At 52.0% G+C, this 24601-nt stretch overlaps 1 protein-coding gene across 2 annotated transcripts in view; it reads left to right on the forward strand.

The window, feature by feature from the left end:
- The window catches only part of LOC146788772 (uncharacterized), a 136559-nt gene that overhangs the window by 35698 nt on the left and 76260 nt on the right, over nt 1–24601 (forward strand). For both annotated transcript variants that reach the window (XM_085630327.1, XM_085630329.1), the window contains exon 3: nt 17553–17612. In XM_085630327.1, the coding sequence (XP_085486453.1) occupies nt 17567–17612 (46 nt within the window). In that variant the 5' untranslated portion in view covers nt 17553–17566. The remainder of the gene's footprint in view (nt 1–17552; nt 17613–24601) is intronic.

Below are 24601 nucleotides of genomic sequence, written 5' to 3' on the forward strand. Positions count from 1 at the left end.
ATGGCAGGAGGAGGATAGAAGAATCCCAACGGGACTGGTCTCATAGAGCCATGATCTGTGATTACTGAACCATCCCAGAACAATCTGTCAGCCATATCAGGGGCATCGAAATTAACTATAACACAATCCCCCTGTATGTGTTTAGTAGAGTTCCCTATCCAACCCACCCGTCTTGCCATAATTATTCTACCTGAAATGTTCAGCCCACCACTGGAGAAATCCGTACACCATTGTTTTGCCTTACTTATTAAATCAGTGGTGTGTTCTGGTTCTCCCAATTTAAGTGGGGGGACTCCTGTAAATATGCCAACAAGAGGCGCAGCCTCCGGTGGCAGGTTTATAGTCAATTGGCAACCTAACGGTGGGGAACTAGCAGGGGAACATTTGGGCTTTAAAGTTCTATTCAATGGGCCTGAGATAGATTGGGTAGAATCTATGCCGCTAGGTATTAAACGAGGAACCCTCGGCCCAGAAAGGTTTGGGGCTATGTCGCTAAAAGTTGACTTACAGCTGACCTGCCTTACTGGAGCGTTAGCTTTATTACCCAGGGACTCCCCGGACACTATATAGGGATCCTGAGTCAACGCAAGTTTGTTAGCCACAGATTCTATAAGGGCGCATTTCTTCAGTAAACTTGCTAAACAGGTATTCAATGTGTCCACAATGTCTTTGGCAATGCCCATCAACAAGGGTTCAATACGGTCAATAAACAATTTTTCTAAATGATCGTCCACATTATCTTCAGTAGGGAGAGGAACTGTAGTTTGCGCCCCAGCTACCTTCTTTCTCCTTTAAGTGGTCATCCTTGGCTTACTAATAGACACCTGGGCCTGCCGTGACGAAGTTGGAGCGACAGTGTCTAAAACAGGTGGAACAATAGCATCTGCCGTACTAGTATTATGGTTCACAACCACGATCTCAGGGACCAAGGGTACGTGATGTGCGTCAATGATGTCTCTATTAGTCAATGGAGATAGTGGGGAAGGAGATACAATACCCAGCTCCTGTTCCGCATTGGCGATTTCCTTTGACAGAGCCCCCACAGCAGAAGAGAGATACGATATTATAGAGTCAGACTTTCTAGGTACTTTTGGTTTTTTACCGCCATCTGCATTCGACACAATTTGACGCTTACCCATGGTTCGTTGTTAGGGACTGGGCCCAGCCCTGCCTCTTCCTGCCCCTGACGGCCACAGACGGCCCGCCCTTTGCCCGGGCTTAGCCCGGCGCACGCCCGCGCGCGTCCCGCGAAGCGGAAGGCGCGAGGTGCAGATGTAGGTGCAGGGATCAAGGGGGCGGGGCCTCCGCTGCTCACGCTGCCGCCGTCACTCGTGGTGTCTCCCGGTGTGCACAGAGACTCGCTGCTGCCAGGTATGATTCCCCCAGAACGAAGCGTCTCCCGCAAAGCGGGAGGCGCGAGGCGCAGATGTAGGTGCAGGGGTCAAGGGGGCGGGGCCTCCGTGGCTCACGCTGCCGCCGTCACTCGTGTCTCCCGGTGTGCACAGAGACTCGCTGCTGCCAGGTATGAATCCCCCAGAACGAAGCGTCTCCCGCGAAGCGGGAGGCGCGAGGCGCAGATGTAGGTGCAGGGGTCAAGGGGGCGGGGCCTCCACTGCTCACGCTGCCGCCGTCACTCCTGGTGTCTCCCGGTGTGCAGAGACTCGCTGCTGCCAGGTATGAATCCCCCAGAACGAAGCGTCTTCCGCGAAGCGGGAGGCGCGAGGCGCAGATGTAGGTGCAGGGGTCAAGGGGGCGGGGCCTCCGCTGCTCACGCTGCCGCCGTCACTCCTGGTGTCTCCCGGTGTGCACAGAGACTCGCTGCTGCCAGGTATGAATCCCCCAGAACGAAGCGAGACCAGGAGGACTCAATTCGTGGGTCGGAAATTCTGTCACGTTGGTTCAGCCCTCGGGTTTGGATTGTTGCTAATTTTGGTCCACCTCTAGATCTACCCAAGCCTAGATAGCCGTAATGGCCCAGGTCATTAGGAGGATCAAGTGAGGGAAGGAAAGGATGGGGACAGCAGGGAGGGAGACCTGTAAAACACAAAAAAACACGATTAATACCCTACCTAGCTTCCCTAACTCGTTGGTAATACCTCCGTCTAGATAAGAACCATAACCATACCACAATTCCTATATACCAGTAAAGAAACAAAAAGAACAAGCGGCGTTATGGCGTAACTCCTCTTAGGGTGGTCTTAACTGATGTTCTTGTTGGGTTGGCTACAGGAGTGAATACACATAAACAAGGAAATCATAGGACAATAACACAGCGTCACCAATGAGCACAGGTTCTCCCCTAGACATACAATACAACGGCTTAGTTCCCTCCCAGCACCTACCCCAATCAATGCTCCACCTTGCTTCACAGGGAGAGCGCGTAGACCGCTAACTTAGGAGGAATCCCTGTTAGAATGGAGTCAAGAGCACAACAACACAACAACGAACACAATGTGTTAAAACAGAGAGTTTATCGCCAACGGAGTTCCTAGCCTCTACTTGAGGTCAGAATTCATGCAGTAGGAATTTCTTAATTACATGCCACATGGGAAAAGTAAAGTAAACAGAGTCGATACACGATGTCAAGGTTTACTATTGCACTGCTTGACACTACGAGGTTTATGTAGTTTAACCTCTTAGCACAGATTCGGTAGAAATGAAATGAGCCGGAAGCCTCCGGGCAAGATTATCATGGAATGTTCAGTGTTTAAGTGGCAGCGATACCACTAAATGTTAGGTAAACAAGGAGTCGTTAACTTCCCCTTCCTCCGCATGAGCTAGAACGGTGCTCTCCAATGGAGGAGGGGCTGGTGATAACAGAGGGACTGTCACGGTTTTTGGTGCACTGCACCCTTACCCGACCTTCGGGACAACTTGGAGGCCCCTTGCTTACGAGGAGCGAATCTGGACTAAATCCGCAGCCCCCACACGACAGCACCAGGTCTGAGATGATCCACAGCAAGCGCGAGGATCCGTAGCGTCCTCTGGAAAGAATTTCCGACGCGCTGTGTGGCGGCGCTCACGTCTTTGTGGAGGACGCGCTCGTGTGACATCGGCTCTGGCGTCCTGCGTGATGCGCTCCTAGGGCTTCTGGGTAATGTAGTTCTTGAGGGGGTACTCAGCACGAACTTCCTCTAGCGCGCTCGAGAACGATCCGTAACACAACCAGGCGTTGGCTGGACTGGGGGATTTCAGTGCCGCTTACCTGGATGATATTGCAACGGTCGGTTCCATTTGGAAAGATCACTTCCACTGCCTCTGAGAAGTGTTGAAGGCTCTGCAGAAGGCGTGCCTCACTATCAAGGCCAGAAAGTGCCTGATAGGGCAGGGGTTTGTGGTGTACTTAGGTCGACAGGTAGGAAACGACCAGGTGGCACCCATACAACCTAAGATTGACACAATCCTGGCTTGGGAACCCCCCCAAGAAACTGACAGAGGTGAGAGCCTTTTTAGGTCTCGCTGGTTATTATAGGAAAGTGACCTGCACTGAATCCTGACAGACCGCTTTTGATGCCCTGAAGGCAGCCATGTGCATGGCACCAATGCTCAAGGCACCCAATTTCTCCAAACAATGCAGACAGATGCTTCAGAGCATGGGGTGGGAGCTGTGCTCTTACAACTGAACAAAGAGGGCCAAGACCAGCCTGTACTGTTCCTTAGCAGGAGACTACTCCCCAGGGAACAGAGGTTGAATGCAATTCAGCAAGAAGCTTTTGCTGTGGTCTGGGTACTGAAGAAGCTAAGACACTACTTGTTTGGGACTCATTTTCAAGTTCAGATAGACCACAGGCCCCTCAGAAAGTTAATGCAGATGAGGGGTGAGAACCCAAAACTGTTGAGGTGGTCCGTCTCCCTGCAGGGAATGGATTATACAGTGGAACACCGCACTGGCACAGAACACGCCAACGCTGATGGTCTATCCAGGTTCTTCTACCTTAGTGAAGAGAACTCCCAAGTGGGTGGGAAGTTCTCTCTACTCTCAGCTGGAGGGGACATGTGTTAGATCTGGCATCTTTTGGCTTGTTTCCCGTCTTTTTGCTTTCTGACCTCCTGTTTTTGATGGTATGCTGTACTTCGTTTTTGCTGGTTTAGTGTCTCTGCACACTGTTTCATTGATATTCAGGGCTAAAGTGCAAGTGCTTCTTCTGTAAATTGTGTTAAGATTGGTTCTCCATGATTGGCATGTGTGATTTACTGGTAAGTCCCTATTCAAGTGCACTGCGTGTGCCCAGGGCCTGTAAATCAAATGCTACTGGGGGGCCTGCAGAACCAATGGTGTCACCCACACAAGTAGCTTTTCAAATGTGTCTCAGACCTGCCACTGTAGTGTCTGCATGCGCAGTTTTTAACTGCCATTTCAACTCAGAAGTACACCCACTTGCCAGGTCTAACCCTTACCTTTTAGTACATATAAGTCACCACTAAGGTAGGCCCAAAGTAGCCCATGGGCAGGGTGCAGTGTATGTGAAAGGTAGGACATATGCTGCTGTGTATTACATATCCTGATAGTGAAATACTATGCATTTTGTTTTTTACTATTGAAAGGCTGTCTTTCCCTTAGATGATCACTGGAGCTGCTTTGTAACATTTTACAAATGTAAATTTCAGTTGGGAAAAGATAGAAAAATGGAGTTTAGGTTCCATGAGCTCATAATTTAATAACATATCTTTTAGTAAAGGTGTATTTTTACTTGTGGGTTTGAAAATGCCACCTTTAGAAAGCGGGCATTTTCTTGCTTAACAATCCTGTGTGCCTGCTTGTGGATTCACCGCCTGGTTTTAGACTGACAGGGGCTGTTTTTGCATTCACTCCAAACACTCACACAAAGGGAGTTGAGGTGTGCCCTGCATATGTTGATAGGCCATCTTGGGCTAGAGTTGTGGGTGGATTTGTCACTGACACCTGAATAGGCTGGGGCTGCTCTGAACAATGCTGTCTCCACCCCCTGTAGTGTGGCTGGACCAAGGAGGACGGAACTGGTTTTGTTGAGCCAGAGAGACTTTTTGAACAGAGACTTTAAAGGGAAAAAATATTATAAGTATTAGATTTAAAACTGAGGAGCTATAGAACTCTTTTATACGAAGGGACCTGCCAAGAACCAAGAAGAAGAGCTGGAAGAGCTGAAAGGATGAGTGGTGCCCCTTTGCTGTGTGTTGCTTTGTTGAGCTGGCATATAGTTGCTGCTTCTGTCTTGGGCAGTTAAAGGACTGGACTGTACTTTCTGCAACGTACTGCCTGATTTTCTCCAAGGGCTTTTAAGTACAGCTTGCCTCTTGTTGGAAGTCTTGGGAACATCAAAGACTTCAGGTACATCTGCCAACAGCACTGGGAACCGTGTGTTTAGTGCTGCAACAGAAGAAAAACCACTATGACACCGTCAACCATACCGCTGCCGACTCTGTGACCTGAAGGCATCGCAGTGAGCATTGTCCCACTTCGCACCACAACCGTGGTCTCCCTGACATCGTCACCTGATGCTGTCACCGAGCCGCTGCTTGCACCATGATCTGTAGGCACCGCACTTCTCATCACCCCATTTTACATCGCTGCCTGGCCTCACCCAGGGCAATGCTCCATGCATACATAGACATCGCTGCCTGCACCGTGGCTTGCGAACACCACTCATGAGGTACACAAAGCATTGCCCCTTCCCACACCGCAGCCCTGGTCCACCAATGTCGACACTATCGACTCCAGCATCGTCATCCAACACCGCTGCTTGCACTGTAACCTGTGGGCACAGGATGAAGCATCACCTGCTTCGCATCACAACCTTAGGTCTACTGATGACAGTGCTTTAGGAATGACAATGCCGCTGCATGTACCATGACCTGTGGACACCACACGTAGCATCGACCCACTTCACACCGCAACCCTGGTCTCACCAATGACACTGGACTCCTTCCCCGAGCTGCTGCCTGCACTGTGACCTGTGGGAACTGCATGCCCCATTGTCCCACTTTGCATCACAGCACTGATGCCATCGACGCCAGAACTCCTGACTTCAACCCCACGGAGTTAGATCTGCAGGGCGTGTGACTTCAAGGGCCCGAAGACTCCTGCACTGACCTCCGGAACCGACACCTGCCAACACCAATGGTGCCGCCTCTTCGGAGCTCATCGCAAGGTCCACAAAGCCACGCATTTCCAAGATACTGTTTGCAGGTCTTCCAGACATCGTAGCTGGCCTTCAAGCTTGCAGTCAGCCTGAACTGTTGGATTTGTTTGATCACGAAGCAGTGCTTGCAATATTCATATCCTTATTACTGTATGTTGGATTTTTATCGTTTTAGGCTATTTACTCGTGTGGTGTCTTTTTGTAGTGTTGTCACTGTATTACTGTGTGTTATGTGCAAACACTTTACTTATTGTTACTGAGATAAGCCTGACTGCTTGTGCCAACCTACCAAGGGGGCAAACAGGAGTTATTCTAGTAGTGTAAATCCCCTTACCCTGACTAGAAGGAAGGGTTCCAACTTGGATAGGGCACAAACCTGCCAAATAATGGGTCTGACACTGGGTGGATGAGTGTTTGTGAGTGGGTGTATGAGCGTGTAAGTAGAACTCAGGGTGGGTGTGTGTATATTTATATTTTGTATCTTTTTATCAAAATCTGCGAAGACGTTGCGATATTTGCAGGGCACTACACAGGGGTGCGCTATCAGTCATGGCGTATTCGTGAATATTGCACATGGTAAAAAAAGATCAATTATCGACAAATAACTTATTATATTAACACCTCATTTGTCAAACATGGGGTCAGAGTACCCCTACCCTGACCCCTTGTATCAGCTTTTTCCAGAATTCTCATTACGGGAACTGTTCCCCAATCTATATTATGGTGGCTGCAACTTTTTCTACAGGTTGTGACCAGCCACAGCATTCCTGTTGGTGTGTGCATTCGTTATTATTCGCCAAAAGTCACAATTAGCCGCAATTAGAGATATCACTATCTTTATTTTCTTATATTTCTCAACAACTACTGAATGAATTTACACCGAATAAGAAAAAGCACAATCTGCGTAACCAAATCTACATTTCTGCTTATTTGGAGTCATTTATTATCTAGCGGTTTGAGCTGCAGGCGTGTCAAAAGCTCCGATGGGCTTTAACATGGGAAAATTAACTTTTTTTGACACCACTTTTTCTTGGCCCCTGCTTGATGGATCACCCCAAAACTTTACACGCACAACAAGACTTACTGTGACACTTTTCTAAAGAAAAGTTCTTTAAGATTCATCAAACAGCGCCAAAGATATAGGCAAGTCAAAAAATTGTTTTTCTACGGAAAAATTGTCCTAACTATAACCACCTATTGGTAACTACCAGTGGTATATATATACATATATATTTACTTTAAAAAACAAAGGTTAAAAGGATGTTATAGTTATGAAATAGAACTGGAAAAACCTTAGAAATTCACTGGACGCAAAGAAAGGTTACAGTGTCGTTATAGCTAGGAAATAGAATTTAAAAAAACCCATAGAAATTCACTGAAAAAAACAAAGGTTGTAGGGACTCAGATTTCACTTGTACAAAACCAGGTGAAATTCAGCAGTTATAGTTACTTGTGCAAACTATAACTTATGTCAGCACATGCACTGTTTATGACCTCACATATTACATCACTCATGACATGGTCAGTGACATCACTCATGACATCTCAAATGAGAACACTCATGACATCATCCAGTGAATGTAAGTGCCTTGCTTTCTAGTTTATGATTGTTGAACATATATACTAACCTACTTCAAAAGCTAAATTAGTATACTAGGTGCACTACTACTGAGTGATACTGCTTCTATTCTAACATATATAATGTGAGAGGCTATGTGACTTTATGTATCCTTGTGTATGTATCCTTGTGTGTATGGGTGTGTGGGTGTGTGAGTGGCTGTGTGGATATATGTAAGTGGGTGTGTGAATAGCTGTGTGGGTGAGTGAGTTGCTGTGTGAGTGGTTGTACTGGTGAGTGGGTATGTCTGTGGCTGTGTGAGTGAGTGGTGGTGTGAGTGGCTCTATGGGTGGGTAAGTGGGTGTGTAAGTCACTGTATGGGTGGGTAAATGGTTGTCCGCATGGTTGCATGAGTGAGTGAATGGGTGTGAAAGTGGCTGTATGGGAGAGTGAGTGGCTGTTTGAGTGGGTGTTTGTTATAAGTGAGTTGGTGCATGTGTGGCTGTTTTGGAGAGTGAGTGTCTGTGAATGGCTACATGGGCGAGTGAGGGATGTGTGAGTCTTTGTATGGGCGTGTGAAGCAGTATGTCAGCGGTTGTGTGGGTGTGTGAGTGCTTGCATGGGTATGTGAGTGGCTATGTTGAGCGGCTGTAGGGGTGAGTGAGTGGGTGTATCAGTGACTGTCAGTAAATAAGTGGGTATGTGAGTATCTGTATGGGTCGGTGTGTGGGTATATGACTGACTGTATGGGTGAGTGACTGGTTGTATGAGTAGATGTATGGGTGAGTGAATGGTTGCGTGACTGGCTGTATGAGTGAGTGAGTGTGTGTATGAGTGCCTCTATGGAAGAATGAGTGGGTGTGTGAGCACATATATGGATCTGTGCATGGGTATGTGAGTTGGTGTGTGGGTGTGTGAGCGGGCACATGAGAGGTTGTTTTGGGTGTGAGTGGGTGTGTGAGGGGGTCTGTGGATGATGTAATCAGTGGTTTCAACAGTGATGTAATTTAAGATATCATCAGTGATGTAATCAGTGATGTCACTCACCAATGTCATGAGTGATGTAATATGTGAGACCATAAGCAATGCATTGCAAGGGCACAGGATATAGTTAGCTCAGGTAACTATAACTGCTGAATTTCACTGGTTTTGTACGAGAGAAATCTGGGCCTAACTATAAGGTCCCTGAAACCTTTTATTTTTTTCAATGAATTCCTAGCATTGTTTTCATTCTATTTCTAACTCTAATGATATTGTAACCTTTGGTTTTCAAGTGAATTTCTAATGTTTTTCAAATTCTATTTCCTAACTATGACGTCCCAGTAACCTTTGACTTTTTAAGTCAATTTTTATGTTTTTTTTAACTAGGTGTCACGTTTGCAGAGTGGTGGAGAAAGGGGGCAGGGCCTTCGACCAGCTCTGAGGAATCCTGCTGGGTCGGACTTACTAGAGGTAACAGGAGGTCTTCTGGCCCCCCAAGAACCCTCTGAAGCCAAAGGTACTTCATTCACTAACCAGTTGTGTGCCAGGAGGCGCATTTACAGAGTGGAGCATGCTGTAAGAGGGCTAGGCCTCTGGCAACTTGATGAATTTTTAAAATTCTTATTTTTAATCATTAGGGGAGGGGGGCCATGTGCCCCCCTTCCCAGGGCCATTTTCAGCCCAGGAGAACACATCCCCTGGGGCCCAGCCTTTTCTTTTAATTTTTTTTTAAGTAAAAGGGAGGAGGGCCGAGCAGCCCCTCTCATGGGCTGAGTTCGCCCTGGGGACCTCATCCCTTGGTGCCCGCCTTTTTTATTTATTTATGTTTTAAAATAATAGGAGGGGGTTGCGTGGCCCCCCTCGCCAAACAATTTTGGCTTCGGGGACTCCATCCCTAGGGCCTGGCCTGTAGTTTGGGTGCCCTAGCCCCACCCAGGGCACCGGCTTTATACACTTGGAGACCACAGGGGGAGCCTCAAGGCCCCTGTGGTCCCTGATGGCTCCCCGCCTCCTGAGGGAGCCAGAATTGCTTCAATCAATCAATCAATCAACCATTTGTATAGTGCGCTACTCCCCCGTGATGGTCTCAAGGTGCTGGGGGGGTGGGAGATGTCGCAGCTACTGATTGAACAGCCAGGTCTTGAGGAGTCTCCTGAAGGTCAGCAGGTCCTGGGAATGATGCAGGTGGATGGGGAGGGTGTTCCATGTCTTGGCGGCGAGGTGGGAGAATGATCTGCCACCGGTGTTTTTACGGCAGATGCGTGGAACGGTGGCGAGGGCGAAGTCAGCGGATTGCAGCTGGTGGTTCGAGGTGTAGAAGGTGAGCCGTTCGTTGAGGTATGCTAGTCTGGCATTGTGGTGTGCTTTGTGAGCGTGGGTGAGGAACTTGAAGGTGATCCTTTTGTGTACCGGGAGTCAGTGCAGGTCTCTCAGATGGGCAGTGATGTGGCTGTGGCAAGGGATTTTGAGGATGAGGCGTGCGGAGGCCTTTTGTATGCAATGAACTCTTTTCTGGATTTTGGCCGTGGTTCAAGCGTAGAGGGCGTTGCTGTAATCCAGCCTGCTGCTGACGAGGGCATGGGTGACTGTTTTTCTGGTTTTGGTGGGGATCCATCTGAAGATCTTGCGGAGCATGCAGAGGGTGTTGAAGCAGGAGGAGGAGACAGCTTTGACTTGTTGGGTCATGGAGAGTGTTGAGTCCAGGATGAACCCCAGGTTGCGAGTGTGGTTGGTGGGTGTCAGGGCGGCTGCCAACGTGGCCAGCCACCAGGAGTCGTCCCATGCGGAGGGGTGGGACCGAGGATGAGGACCTCCATCTTGTCGGCATTCAGTTTCAGACGACTGGACTTCATCCAGTCTGCGACGGCCTTCATTCCTTCGTGGAGGTTGGATTTGGCGATGGCTGGGTCCTTGGTGAGGGAGATGATCAGCTGGGTGTCGTCGGCGTACGAGATGATGCTGAGGTGGTGTGCACGGACGATGTTGGCGAGGGGTGCCATGTAGATGTTGAAGAAGGTTGGGCTGAGGGATGATCCTTGGGGTACGCCACAGTTGATTGTGGTGGCTTCGGTTTGGAATGGGGGAGGGGGGAGGGGGGGGGTAGTCGGACTCTCTGGGTTCTGCCGGTGAGGAAGGAGGAGATCCAGTTCAGGGTTTTGTCATGGACCCCTGCATCGTGGAGGCGGTTTCGCAGGGTGTGATGGCAGACGGTGTCGGAGACGGCCAAGAGGTCCAGGAGGATGAGGGCCGTGGATTCGCTGTTGTCCAGCAGGGTCCTGATGTCGTTGGTGTCAGCAATGTGGGCGGTTTCGGTGCTGTGATTGCTGCGGAATCCGGATTGGGAGGAGTCCGACAGAGATGGAGCTGCTAACACACAGCTTCCTCTCTGTCAAAGCAATTGTGCTCTCCTTTGAGCCCCCCGCATTATTTAAATTTAAAGTCCAGGGGAGGTGGCCTCCATTGGGGCTGTGGTGGTGTTCACGCTTTCTTTACACAAAAAGATCTGTCAAGGTGGCAGTCACGGGGGCTGGGACGTTCATAGAGGCCCCATTTATAAAAATAAATGGTGGTGGTCCCCGGTGCAGTGGGGGAGGCCATACGGGATCCCTTTGCATTTACTGGAAATAAAGCCCTGGGAAGGTGTTGGCCCCTGGGGCATTAGTAAGCCCCAAGAGGGGGGGCCCATATGCCCCCCTCCTGTATCAAGCAAATGCCCCCAAGACCTGGCCCCCCTCAGGTTCGATTAATAACAAAGCGTGGGAGAACATTTTTGTTTTGCAAATAACTTTGGCATCTTTTGACGAATTGATCCATCAAGCAGGGGCAGAGAAAAAGCGGGGGGGGGGGGGGGTTCTAAAATGCGTTTTCCCAATGTTAATTTCTATAGGAAGATTAGACACAGCTACAGCCCGAACTGCTGAACATAATTACACCAAATTTGGCAGTAAGGTAGATGTTGGTTCAGGGTAGTGCCTTTTTGTGATTTGGTGTTAATCTGATCAGTGAAATGTAAAGAAATTTCGAGTTGTTTATCTGGGGAAGCAGAGGATCCTTCCCCTCTCTCAATATTGTGCTGATATCTGATTGGCTGCCAACACTCCCACAGGGACTCGCACACCCCCAAAAGATGATTTTTTAAATTATCTTCAGTGGGATCCACAGATTCTGCCGAAAAGAAAAAAAACGAACACAGGTTTTCGTGCTTCATTTCTAATTGGCCTCCGGGTAGGCCTGGTCCCTGGGGCATTTTAATAAAGGAGGGGGCACAAGCCCACCCCCTGGAGCTCATTGATGCCCCTGGAACCACCACCTCTCCGGGGCTTATTTATTTTTTAGATGGGGGGCCTCTTGGTCCCCCCATCCCCCAGGACTGCCACCTTCCTGAGCTTAATCTTAAAATAATTCTTAGGGGCCACATGGACCCCCCGCAGGCCTGGGGTCCACCACCTCCCTGGGGCAAGTTAGAAGATTGGCCGGCACCTGCAATGTCCCAGGGTGCCCACTCCCACAACATTGCTGTTTGCTATGGCAAGCCATAGCAAACTCTGCTCTGCTTCTAGCAAATGCAAACTGAATAAATGCTCTTGCTTGCATGAAGCGGAGCAGAGTTGCTTTTGGACAGAGGGAGCTGCAAGATCAGCAGCAACTGTTCAAAAGCAATGCCGGCTACCACAGGATGTGGGAAGCCGGCAGAGACTCCTCCCGCGGTCCTCAACCTTTACAAAGTGGCTGCCCTTGATGGCATCAAGGCACACTCTCTACAGGCCGGGCCCTGGGGAATGGGGTTCCCAGGGCCAAAATCGTCCCCCCTCCCTGTACTTATAAAAAAAAGGCTGGGCCCCCAGGGAAGGCGGGCCACATTGCCCACCTTCCCTGTGAACAAACAAAACACGTGCGGTACCAGCAAGTCGCTGGAGGCCCTGCCCCCTTTCTCCAATACTCTGCAAATATGCCTCTTGGCACAGTGCTGGTTAAGGGACGGAGTGCCCATGGATGATGAGGGTCCCTGGGGTCCAGGAACCCCCTCTGTTACCTCCAGTAAGTCTCAGACAGTGTGATTGCTGAAAGGACTTGGAGGCCACGCCCCTTTCCCTATACTCTGCAAACATGGCTCCGGGCACACTATTGGTTGGGAAATGAATTCCTCTTTACCCCTGAGGGCCTCAGGACTTAAGTTGGCGTCTTCCCCCAACCAGTAGTGTGCCAGGAGGCTCTCTTGCAGAGTGGTGGAACAAGGGGGCGTAGCTGCTGAAAACCTCTTAGCAAACCCACTGTGTGGGACTTCTCGAGTGTAACAGGAGGGGTAGTTGGCCCCCAGGACCCTCAATAGCCAAGGGGACTTCATCCCCCTACCAGTGGTGCACGGGGAGGCGAGTTTACAGAGTGCTGGAGAAGGGGGCATGGCCTCTGACAACGTCTCAGCAATCCTGCTGTGTGGGACTTACTGGAGGTAACAGGAGGGGTAGTTAGCCAGTGACATATCTTATTCTTCAACTGGTTTTTTTTTCTCAACTTTATTAGGAGGGAGCACAGGAACATTTGCTAGTATTGCCACTTGTAGTTAGGGGTGGGTGAAACCCGCAAAGTTTCACTCTGCTGAATTCTGCTGAGTTACAAAAAAACTCCATGAGATTCCACTGAGTTCCACGAGTGGGGTGAAATTTGGCGCGTTGAGCTGTTTGCTCTGGTTTTGATCACTGGGAGCTTGATGAGTGCTGCAATTCAGCGTGATTGGCACCACACGCAATGCTAGAGAGCGCTGCTTTTTTGCTACCGCTCGAGTAGATTTTCTACTCAAGCTGCAGCTTTCTCTCCTCAAAAGGGCATGACCTACCGCAACCTCCCATGTTGAGAGTTCTTGCCAGTAGCCATTCTAGTGCCTAAAAATTGTGCCAGGGGATGTAAATTCTTGCTCGGGCTCAAAAAACCCACCACACAGCAGTTGTTGGAGTTTACCAGAACTCCGCATTGAAAGCATAATACAGAGCAGGAAAAACTCTGAGCTCAGCCTGTAGAGCGGAACTTATTGCTCACCCCTACTTATAGGCAGGCCCTGGTCAGAAATGTAGGCAGGGGGATGGAGTGAGCTGATCATTAACCCCAATAGGCTCATTGTCAATTCCTTCTGCACTAGCCAGAGCAGTAACAGATTCGTTTTTCCCATTCCACATTGATCGCTCTGATAGTTGCCAGAGATTAGAAGATCTAAATAATTATGTAGGAGCAAAGAATCAATTGTTGCTCAACTTATCAACTCCATATAACATAAGCTTTGCTTTTTTTTACTGACACAATTTATTTACTGGTCGAGAAAGCCCTTAACTAATCATTCTCATATTAAAGCTCCAGGGAGGTAACATCAAATAGCACATCATCAGCAAAGAAGAGGACAAGAACATGCTGAAATCTATTTTTTAACTCCTCAGTCTCAAGCAGGCGTCACTAATAGACATGCTGAAAAGAAGAGCAAACAAATACTTTGTTTTACTCCATATTTGCTGCAAATGTTCATTGATATCTTCAGGCCCATGATAGTTAACACTTCTCATGTTCTACAATGCAACTTGTTTATTTATTTATTTATTTTTTAACTTGTTTTTATTGCAGAGTTGTAGACAAGGCATCCAGTAAGTCAACCTGTACACGCACGACATCTCAAAGCTCATCTGTCGTTATAACAATGCACACAGCCATTCAGCCCACATCCCGGGGGCCGGGCGGCGTACCATCACAGTGACTCAGAGTGTCAAGGCGATCACCTCACAGAGATGTCAGGTCAACAGCGTAATATAGTATCTGCTTTTATACCCATCAAACTCCCTCCACACAAATGCCGCCAAATATAGTCAGCCACCCAGAGTTCGCTGCACCAGGATTATCCTTATCCACAGCACCGGTCCACATTGGCTCCCTCTCGGAGGCGCAGTGCCTACGGCCTATCCAATATCACATTAGAGGTACCCCAGGAGAGCTGCTCTGGAACCCCACGCCCTTCTGGTCCTTAGTCAGAGAGCCGGTCTGCCGGTGCAACGAGTTGATAATATGATTGAACCAATGTGGTGCTCTCCAGTTGACAATCTGGGTGTACAGCCCTGTCTATCTTGTCAAGTGCAGGGTTTAGGTCCACAAATGCAAAGTACATTGTAGTAGTCTCAGTTTGTAAGGTCACTTGGCCATGACAGCCAAATCCCCTCCATTGTACATTGTGGATATTCCCATGCGCTAGCCAGTGTGACACTTCTGCAGGATTTTCTGGGTCTGACGCGAGTGCTCTACGGAGGTTCTCAGCACCTTCACATAATAATTGACAGTAGGAGACAGAATAAATTGCTGTAAATCTTTCCTAGGACTATTGGTTGTGTTCATTTTGTGTTCCAGAATCAAGATCTATAATTTTCAAAGGGATGGAATTTGCCGAGTTCCAGAAGAGAATAAAGTTTCAAGCAAATAAAGGCACCAGTCAGGGTGTCATTTACCTGCCATGGAAGACCACTTACCAGAACCAACCACCCTGGACTTCTGGCTACCAACAATAATTTCATAATCGTGACAATGATAATGATATTTGTGGTGCAATAGAAAATCCAATGTACATGGATGCTGCAGGACAATCAAAGCCAATAAGTTGTTTAACGTGGGTACATATTTACGTACTTTGGAATAAGTACTCCAGAATTAAGAGCCATCTGCCTCAGTCAATATTGTTATAGAGAGGAACTTTTTTGTGTTACAATTGTTTCAGTCCCAACCATTGTATTGAATAGAGAAAAAGAATGCACCCGCTGTTTGCGCCGCTTAGGTTTAAAAGTGTGTTCCCCGGGCTCTTCAAGTGCTATGTCAAGAGTGAGGTTGGGAGTACATCTAGGCGCACAGGTGCAAGAGCATTTGAAAATGTTACCCCAAACATTTTGATGTCAACAGAAGCCGATACTTCTTCCCTTAAAGCCTGATTTGTAATCTTATTGTTCAAACTTCACACTGCAATGGCAATGAGAGTTTTACTAAGTACAGGTAACAGGGTATGCAGTTCCTACAGAAGGGGATTGAAGGAGGGATCCCAGAAAAAAATATTAGGTTGGCCCTCTAGAGAGGAAGGGAAAGGGGGTTCCCTCCTTTCGGAATTAAGGCCCTCACACAACCAGCCCGCTGGGTGTCATGCTTCATCATAGGGCATGCTCCTTATCTGGTCGGCGTTGCAATACCTGGGGGGCACCCTTTAAACGGGCTCTTTGGCGGAGATCTTTTATTCCTTGCCATTTGGTGCCATGGGTGTGAGGGACATAAAATGTGTAGACGTGTAGATGTGGAAGTCAATAAACCGAGTGGATTAAAACAGGAAAGGAAAGATCAGGCAGAACAATTTTGATGACCTTGACTTCCAACCTGATTAAAAGGATGGAGTGGCGACTACCTGCAATAATGCTGCAGGATGTTGCGCTCAATCTCATATGGTCAACATGTTTCTTACCTTCTAGTCGGAATGATCTGACGACAATTCCTCAGGACCTAATATGAGTTATACTATCTACACTAAAAACTATGGTATTGTGGTGAACTGACCTAAATATGCCATGTGTGGCACCTAAAGGTGAAGTACCTGTTGATGCGGCGGTCAACCTAAAAAGCTAATAACGACTGTCCCCATCAACTTCCGGCAGGTAAATAATACGTTGAAGTAACCCGTGTTCCGGCAGTGTGGGGTAGGTCGATCATCACCTTGACGTTCTACTTATGACACGGGTTACTTCAACGTGTTATTTACCTGCCGGAAGTTGATGGGGGGCCGACCAGACGAGGAGCATGCCCTATGAAGAAGCATGACACCCAGCGGGCTGGGTGTGTGAGGGACTTAATTCCAAAATTTCCCTTCCTCTCGAGAGGACAACCTACTATTTATTTTCTGCGATCTCTCCCTTATTCCCCTTCTGTAGGAACTGCATACTCTGTTACTTGTACTTTGATTAGGGCATGTATGCTGGACCTCTCTAAAAGACCTGAGTCCCCCTCATTTGATTAATAATGAGAGTTTTTCTCCCACTGAATTGATATCGATCAGGAAAGTTTTTACATGTGGACTTTGCAATGTGTCACAATATACAGCTCAACTAGCAATCTTGTTGGAGTGACATGGCCCCTTATATGGCCCGCTAGCCTTAGATCATGACCTTAGAGTACATTATACACAGAATTACTTACTGGATCTGGTTGGGCAACCAAAATGTGATTTTTAGAAGCGGTACGTAGATGCTAACCAAAAAGGAATTAGTTATCCACTTCAACTGGGTACTCCTGATCAACGATTTGCATTGCTAACAGTGTAGGTGGCACTTCTGCGGTCGATCTGAGAGTCGGGTCTCCTGAGGCCACTTAAAGTTATCTCAAATGCTATCATGCTTTTGTCCTGAGGAGTGTAGCTTGGTCAGTAAGATTGGGGGTGTGTGAGCTTCAGATTTTCCAACAATCACACTGACATATCATAATAAAATACATGATGTGACAAGCAGGGTTCATGAGAGGGGCTTACAGGGGAGTGGAAAGGGAGAGGAGTGTTTAATGGTAGGAGTACTAAGTGAAAGAAAAGACAATATTTTGTAATATAACTAAGATTTGTCTGTGTCTATGTAACTCAACATACCTGACTGAAAGCCCCTGCACCCAACTATATATCAGAAAAGACATTACTTGTGGGTGGTGTAACATCCAAACACCCCCCTGAAGCTACAACCTGGTTGTCCTTCTGAGTACGTCACCCCCATGTCATTCACACGAGGACACAGCCTGCTGCTCCCTTGCACGGAGCTCTAGGTTCCAGTATTGTCAACTCAAGTTCTTGCTGCTGTTCTTGTATCAGGGCGTGCTTGTACACACTGACCTCTTTTGTCATTTACTTTCAGATTCTCAGTTCAAGATGGAAAACATGCCTTCAGCAAGTGGAGGGGCCACGGTACAAGCAGGTCAGTGACAATAACAAGGGTCTACAATGTGTTATGAATAACCAGAGAAACACTCAGCTCCACTGTATCCAAGTCACTTCCTTGCCAAGCAAGGAGATGGTCTTGGGAGCATTTTAGGAACTAAATATTTCCAAGACTTTCTCTCTTTCCCCATTCATCCACCTCGTTTACTTCCTTATTTCTAAGTTTTTACTTACATAGCTGTCTGGGTTGATACCTCTCCAAGCTCATGAAAGTCAAATTGTGCTTTCTCCTCCCAACATACCTCTTCCATTCCCCACACCGCTAGACACAACGTTCGAGAAGGCATGGAAGCCGTCGCCAAATGGATGAAAAACAGCTGCCTACAACTAAACACCAACAAAACCGAAGTACTCATCATGGGCCCAAACCCAGATGCCTGGAACGACACCTGGTGGCCCCCGCCGTCGGAGCCCACCCACCTTCACTGACCACGCACGCAACCTGGGAACCATCCTAGACTCAGAGCTCAAAATGGACCGCCAGATCAACTCTGTCTCGTCCTCCTGCTTCCACAGCCTCCGCCTCCTACGCAAGACCTTCAAATGGATCCCCCTTGAACACAGAAAGACCATCACTCACGCCCTGGTCACCAGCAGACTCGACTACGGCAACGCACCCTATGCCGGAATAAACAAAAACCTCACCCGCAAGCTACAGAACATCCAAAACGCTGCCGCAAGACTGGTCTTAAACCTGCCAAGACACTGCCACATCTCTAGGCACCTGGGCACACTCCACTGGCTCCCCATCGCAGCTAAAGTCACCTTCAAGATGCTCACCCATGCTCACAAGGCCCTCCATGACACCGGACCAGCATACCTGAACAGCCGACTCAAATTCCACGCACCCCAGAGGACCCTACAATCAGCCCAGCTCTCCTACGCCGTGGTCTCCCGAACCAGAAAGACCAGATCGGGAGGCCGCTCATTCTTCTTCCGCGCGGCCAGAGCCTAGAACGACCTGCCGCTCCACCTCAGACAGATAACATCGCTCCCCATCTTCGCAAGAAACCTCAAAACCTCTTCAACAGACCCCCTCCTTGATGGACTGGAAGCTGCGAACCCCTCCCACACCCCCCAGCGCCCTGAGACCCTTACGGGTGAGTAGTCGCGCTAAACAAACACCTGATTGGATTTTATTTCTTTAACATCTATGTAAACTTTTTGTCTAAAACAATACTCTCCACCCTATCCTGAGATTTAATAAACTCTGTGGGGATTGTTAATACTTTGCCAAAGTGGCCTATGAACAAAACTATTTTTCGAAGATCTGGGTTCTTCAGTTTGGTTTACCCATTTTTTTCTCTATTTAGAATTTACCACGACAATTCCTCAAAACTTTCAATATGAATGGGGGGGGCGTGGCCAACTGGCGAACATGGCGGCCGCAAGTCCTTGAGGCTCCGGCCGTTACCCCCGTTTTATCCTGCTAGTTATCCTGGGAAGCGGGCAGTTCCGACCGAAATAGCGCTGGTTGGGCGCAGGACGACGGCGGGGACACCTCCTGAAGTCTGGGAGCTGCGAGGCGATCGCCCCTGACCGCAATCCGCGAGGCAGCCCACGAGGCGAGGCTGCTCGCTAGCGGCGATCGCCGGCTTGAGGGCGTGTCCGGCGAGCGGAGGACGGAGAGCGCGGTGCTCAGGGAGGCCCGGAGTGACTGCGGCGGAGGCCTCCCGTCGGAGCCTGCGAGGTGCCTGGTGCGCCGAGGCGCGGAGGAGTGGAGGCGGTGGCCTGGGCCGCGCGACCCGCGAAGACACCGAGGACGGCAGCAGGCGGAGTTGTGCCCCGGGGGAGCTAGCCAGGGCGGCCCGTGAGCGGTGCGGTCTACGGAGGACACGAAACAAGGTGCCGTGGGTCGCTGCGGGCCCTGAGGAGGCGGCGATTGCTGAAACGCCCGACGAACAGTGAGTGGCTGGGGGCTGCGGGGCCCGCGAGACGGTCTGCGCCCTTGCTGTGGGGGTGTGTGCTCGCGCCTGGGCAGGTGCGCCCTGAGAGAGGTGGAGCGGAGTGACAGGCTCACGGCTGCGGGGGCAGAGTGCGACGGTGATCGGACGGCCTGGCGGACCCGGCGGTTGGAGGACGCCTACTGCCGGGGGCCAGTGGATGGATGCGGGCAGCTGCGGGCGCCACGTTGCGAGGGCCGCCATCTTAGGTGGGCCGGCAGCGCACCCCTGGGAGAAGGTTCTCGCTGAGGAGGACAGTAGTGCGACCCTGGCGCCAGGGTGGTAGGGGCGCCCCTGAGCGGCTGAGCGAGGCGTGCTGGAAGCGGGAGGACCCCCGGCCGCCCCTGGTGGCTGAAAAGTCGGACCGGAGCCACTCTACGCACGCAGCGGACCGCCGGCGGGCACCGATCGGGTGTACCCGGCGACGTCAGACGGAGCGCCTGCCTCCGCGCAACCGGAGCCGCGGCGGGGGGCTGAGGGCGCCGGTCGGGCGCGCCTGGAGCGGCTGGAGGGTGTAGGTCGGAGGCCTGGCTGGCTGTGGACGGCACTGGTGAGGGGAGCCACGGAGTGCCCTGTCGGCTGGCACACCCCGGTAAGGAGGGCGGTGGAGCGCTGACCAGGGGAGAGGGGCACGACACACTGGCCCAGGAGCCCGGAGGACTTCGGAGTCTGCCGCTTGCCCGCACCGGCGGCCGCACGGAGGGGCGCGCAGCACAGGAGTGGAGCAGCAGCCACCGAGCTGCGCCTGTGTCACCGAGATCCGGCCTGCGGATGCCGACGGCCCAACAATACGCGATGGGCCGGCTCCGGGACAAATCACAGCAGGGACAGTCCCGCACAGGGAGCGTGGACACGCAATCCCGTCCAGGGGGAGATGCGGAGCCACAATCTGCAGCCCTGTCGGCCAAAATGGACGCTATGCTCGCGGCGGTGGAGAAACTCGGCGCCAGTCTGGAGCAGACGAGGGAGTCCTTAGAAGTCAGGATCGACAAGGTCACCTCTGACTTCACGCTGCTCCATGCAGATCACCGCAAGCTGGCGGAGAAGGTCACGGTCCAGGGCCAGACGCTTCGGGAGCTCCAGCCAATCACCCACAGCCATGGGGCTGCGCTGCAGGATGTGTTGGACAGGGTTAATGCATTGGAAGACCGGGTTGACGAAGCAGAAGGGCGCTCCCGTCGCAACAATGTACGTGTCGTGGGCCTTCCAGAGGGCGTCGAAGGCAGGAACCCGGAGCAGTATATCGAGCGCTGGCTGACGGACCTCTTGCCGCAGGGGACACTATCTCCGCACTTTGTGGTGGAGCGCGCACACAGGGTGCCAGCACAGCAACCCAAGCCGGGAGCCCGGCCCCGCCCGTTCCTCTTCAAGCTCCTGAACTATCGCGACCGCGATGCGGTCCTGAGGGAGACGCGCAGGTCTGGTGACCCGACGGTTGGCAGTAGCCGTGTCATGCTCTTTCCCGACTACACGGCGGCGGTGCAACGGCGCAGGAGCAACTACCTGGCAGTAAAGAGGCAGCTTCGGGAGCTGGCGCTACCCTACTCCCTGCTGTTCCCGGCCCGCCTGCGCGTGGTGGCGCAGGAGGGGACCCGCTTCTTCGACTCCCCGGAGGATGTCTGGAACTGGCTGGAGGAGACGGGGCAATGGAAGGGGGAGAGACCCGCGGGCGCGGCGCCTGATGGCCGCCCGGAGAGAGGGCCCCGGAGGCGCAGGAGGCGGGGGGCTCGACAGCAGTTGAGGATGGGGCTGACAGCGCCTAGTCCGGAGAGGATCAGAGTGGAGCGGCAGGAGGTCCTTGACGCGGTGGCGACTCTGGGGACGCCGCCTGGTGGAGACTGCATGGAGATTGGCGCGAGCAGCGCCCCGGGGACTAGTGGTGCCTCGTCCCCATCCACGATGATATCGGAGGACCTGGCCTTACCGGTGGTGACCCCACAGACTGCTGACTTGATTGCGTGATGGCACACTGCTGCACCGCGCTGCGGTGGGCGCCATGCGGGGGAGGGTATGCCCACGCGATTGGCCTGCAACTGGGCACCTGGAGGGGGAACGGGGCCTAGAGGGTGGGGGGGTCCTCCCGTGGGGGGCGCGGGCCTAGCGTGGGGGGTGCCTGGTAGTACAGGAAGGCCCGACCGTGGCGCGCACCGCTGACGGTCTAGTGGGGGGTCCCTACTACCGCGTACTAGAGCCCGGACAGCGCGACAGTTTCCTGTTACGATATGCTGCTGCTTTTCCCTTCCCTTAGAGGTGGTAGGGGAGGGGGGACATTGCGCCAGCTAGTCGACACTCTTGCGCGTACCCCATCAGGCACTGTACTGACACATTGCATAGTTAATTGGTTCCTTTGACGTTTGGACGGATGCCCCGTTGGGAATACGCCCCTCTTTGTTCATTTGTTCTATTGTTCACGGCAGTTACACTGTTCACATGGCAGCGCAATTATATGCTCCCCTGGGTTGGGTGGCTGGCCCCTCGTCCCCCTCCCCGGGTACGGATGTCCTCCCTCCAGCCCGGCTGGTTTTCCTACCTTCACGATGGCGCACACTAATGTGATGACTTGGAACATACGGGGCATGCACACACCGTCCAAGCGCTACTCCATCTTCGCCTACTTACAGCGTCACTCTGTCGGGATCGCTCTCCTGCAGGAGACGCATATGTCAGGGCCAGAACTGGACAGGCTTGCCAAGCGGTGGAGGGGGCACACATTTGGGACCGTTTATTCGGCGCACGCGCGCGGCACATTGATATGGGTGCGAGCGGGGGTCCCCTTCCGATGCGAGGAGGCGGTGGTAGACGGCGAGGGCAGGTACACGCTGGTGCGGGGAAAATTGAACGGGCAGGAGATCTTGCTGGGGTCGATATACGCGCCCAACGTAGATCAGCCGTCCTTCCTGGAACGCCTGACACAAGCCCTGCACCCCTACGTGGGGCTCCCCTGGCTACTGGGAGGGGACTTCAACATGGTGCTAGATGTTCAACTGGACAGATCCTTCCCTCCTCTGCGCGCTGCGGTGGTGGAGTCTAACGCTAGGGCGCTGGGGGACTGGCTTGCGCATTGGGCGCTGCAGGACTTATGGCGCACCCTCCATCCGAGAGACAAGATATACTCTTATTATTCGGCGGTGCACGATCTCCACGTCCGGCTGGACAGGTTGGTGGGCTCACAGTCGCTACTCCCACTCATAGCCCGCTCTGAATATCTGGGCCGCACGCACTCCGACCATAATCCCCTGTGGCTCCAGCTTAGCTGGGTGGTGGAGCGGCAGCCGGTGCCCACCTGGCGGCTCCAGCCGAGCGCGCTCGAGGATCCGGAATTTAGATCTTCCCTGGGCACGGCCATTCTGGCGTACTTTGAAGCGAATGAAGGAACTGCGAGCGATGCGCTGGTGGAGTGGGAAGCCCATAAGGCGACCATCCGCGGCCACTGTCTGGGGGCTACCTGGAACATACGAAGGGGCCTCGCGGACTCTCTGAAGCGCTTGGAGACTGACCTCCTGCGGCATGAGAGGGAGGGAGAGGGAGGGGGTCGTCACTCACACACCCTGGCAGACCTTCGGGAAAGGCACGCGGACCTTCTGGAGCGGCTCCGGTGCCACAACTACGCTGCGCACACGGCCAGGACGCATGCTGGAGCGGATAGGGCGGGCCGCCTTCTGGCCTGGCTCATACGACAGGAGGACCGGCGTGCCCCCATCGGATCGATCCGCAGAGCGGATGGCACACTAGTCCACACACAGCGTGAAATACACCGGGCCTTCACTGACCACTACAGGCAGTTGTACGCAGCGAGGGGGACTGGCCCCCCGCAGCTTCTTGGGGACTTTCTGGCCTCTATCCAGCTCCCTGAGGTCACGGCGGCACACAATGAGGATCTTGCCGGACCCCCCTCTCTGGAGGAAATAGGGGAGGCGATCCGATCGATGGCATCTGGGAAGACGCCGGGGCCGGATGGCCTGCCCGCGGAATATTATAAAGCGTACGGCGAGTCCCTGGCGCCAGTGCAGAGAGAGCTGTATAAGACGGCACTGGAGGTAGGGTCGCTCCCTCCTTCTATGCGGGAGGCGTTCCTGGTCTCCCTGCCCAAACCTGACAGGGACCACACGGAGCTAGGCTCCTACCGACCCTTAGCGATGCTGAATGTGGATTATAAAATCCTCGCCACCTGGTGCACCTGGTGCACACCGACCAAAATGGCTTTGTCCCAGCACGGTCAACGTCCCTGAACCTCCGGCGATACTTCAGGGTGGCGACTGAGGCAGTGCACAGGTGGCCCAGGGCAGGGTGCCTTATCCTGGACTTAGAGAAGGCATTCGACAGCCTAGAGTGGGGTTACTTAGCCGAGGTGCTGCTGCGATACGGGTTGGACCGGGAATTTCTGCAGATGGTCGACCTGTTGTACAGGCGACCCACGGTCCGCGTCCGTCTGGGCCCTCACGTCTCGGAGGCGATACCGGTGGGCCGGGGCACACGACAGGGGTGCCCGCTCTCCCCGCTCTTGTTCGCCCTGGCGATTGAGCCCTTGGCTGTGGCTCTGCGGGCGACACTGGGAGATGGCTTACAGTTGGGGGACGCAGTCCACCACGTGTCGCTCTATGCTGATGACCTGCTGGTCTATGTACAAGATGTGGGGCGTGTCCCGGAGGAGCTGCCGCGGCTGCTGCGGAAGTTCGCCGCCATTTCGGGGTTACGTGTGAATGCCGCCAAGTCATGCCTGTATGCCTTTAACGCCGGCATTGACGACCCGCGATACTGCCTGGATGGCACGCTGGTCCAATGGAAGGCAGACACCTTCCGCTACCTGGGGATCCAAATCTACCGCTGCCCAGCCGACCTCTTTGATGGGAACCTGGGGAGGGCGGTCACGGCGCTCAGGTCGCAGATACGATTCTGGAGCGCGCTCCCATTGACGATAACAGGCAGAGTGGCGCTGGCCAAAATGGTCATGCTCCCCCGCCTCCTGTATTACTTCGCCAATCTCCCGCTGTACATCTCCCCCGCATTTTTTGGCAAGCTTAGT

The sequence above is a fragment of the Triturus cristatus genome, chromosome 10 (assembly GCF_964204655.1).
Source record: "Triturus cristatus chromosome 10, aTriCri1.1, whole genome shotgun sequence".
In the NCBI taxonomy this organism is placed as follows: Eukaryota; Metazoa; Chordata; class Amphibia; order Caudata; family Salamandridae; genus Triturus; species Triturus cristatus.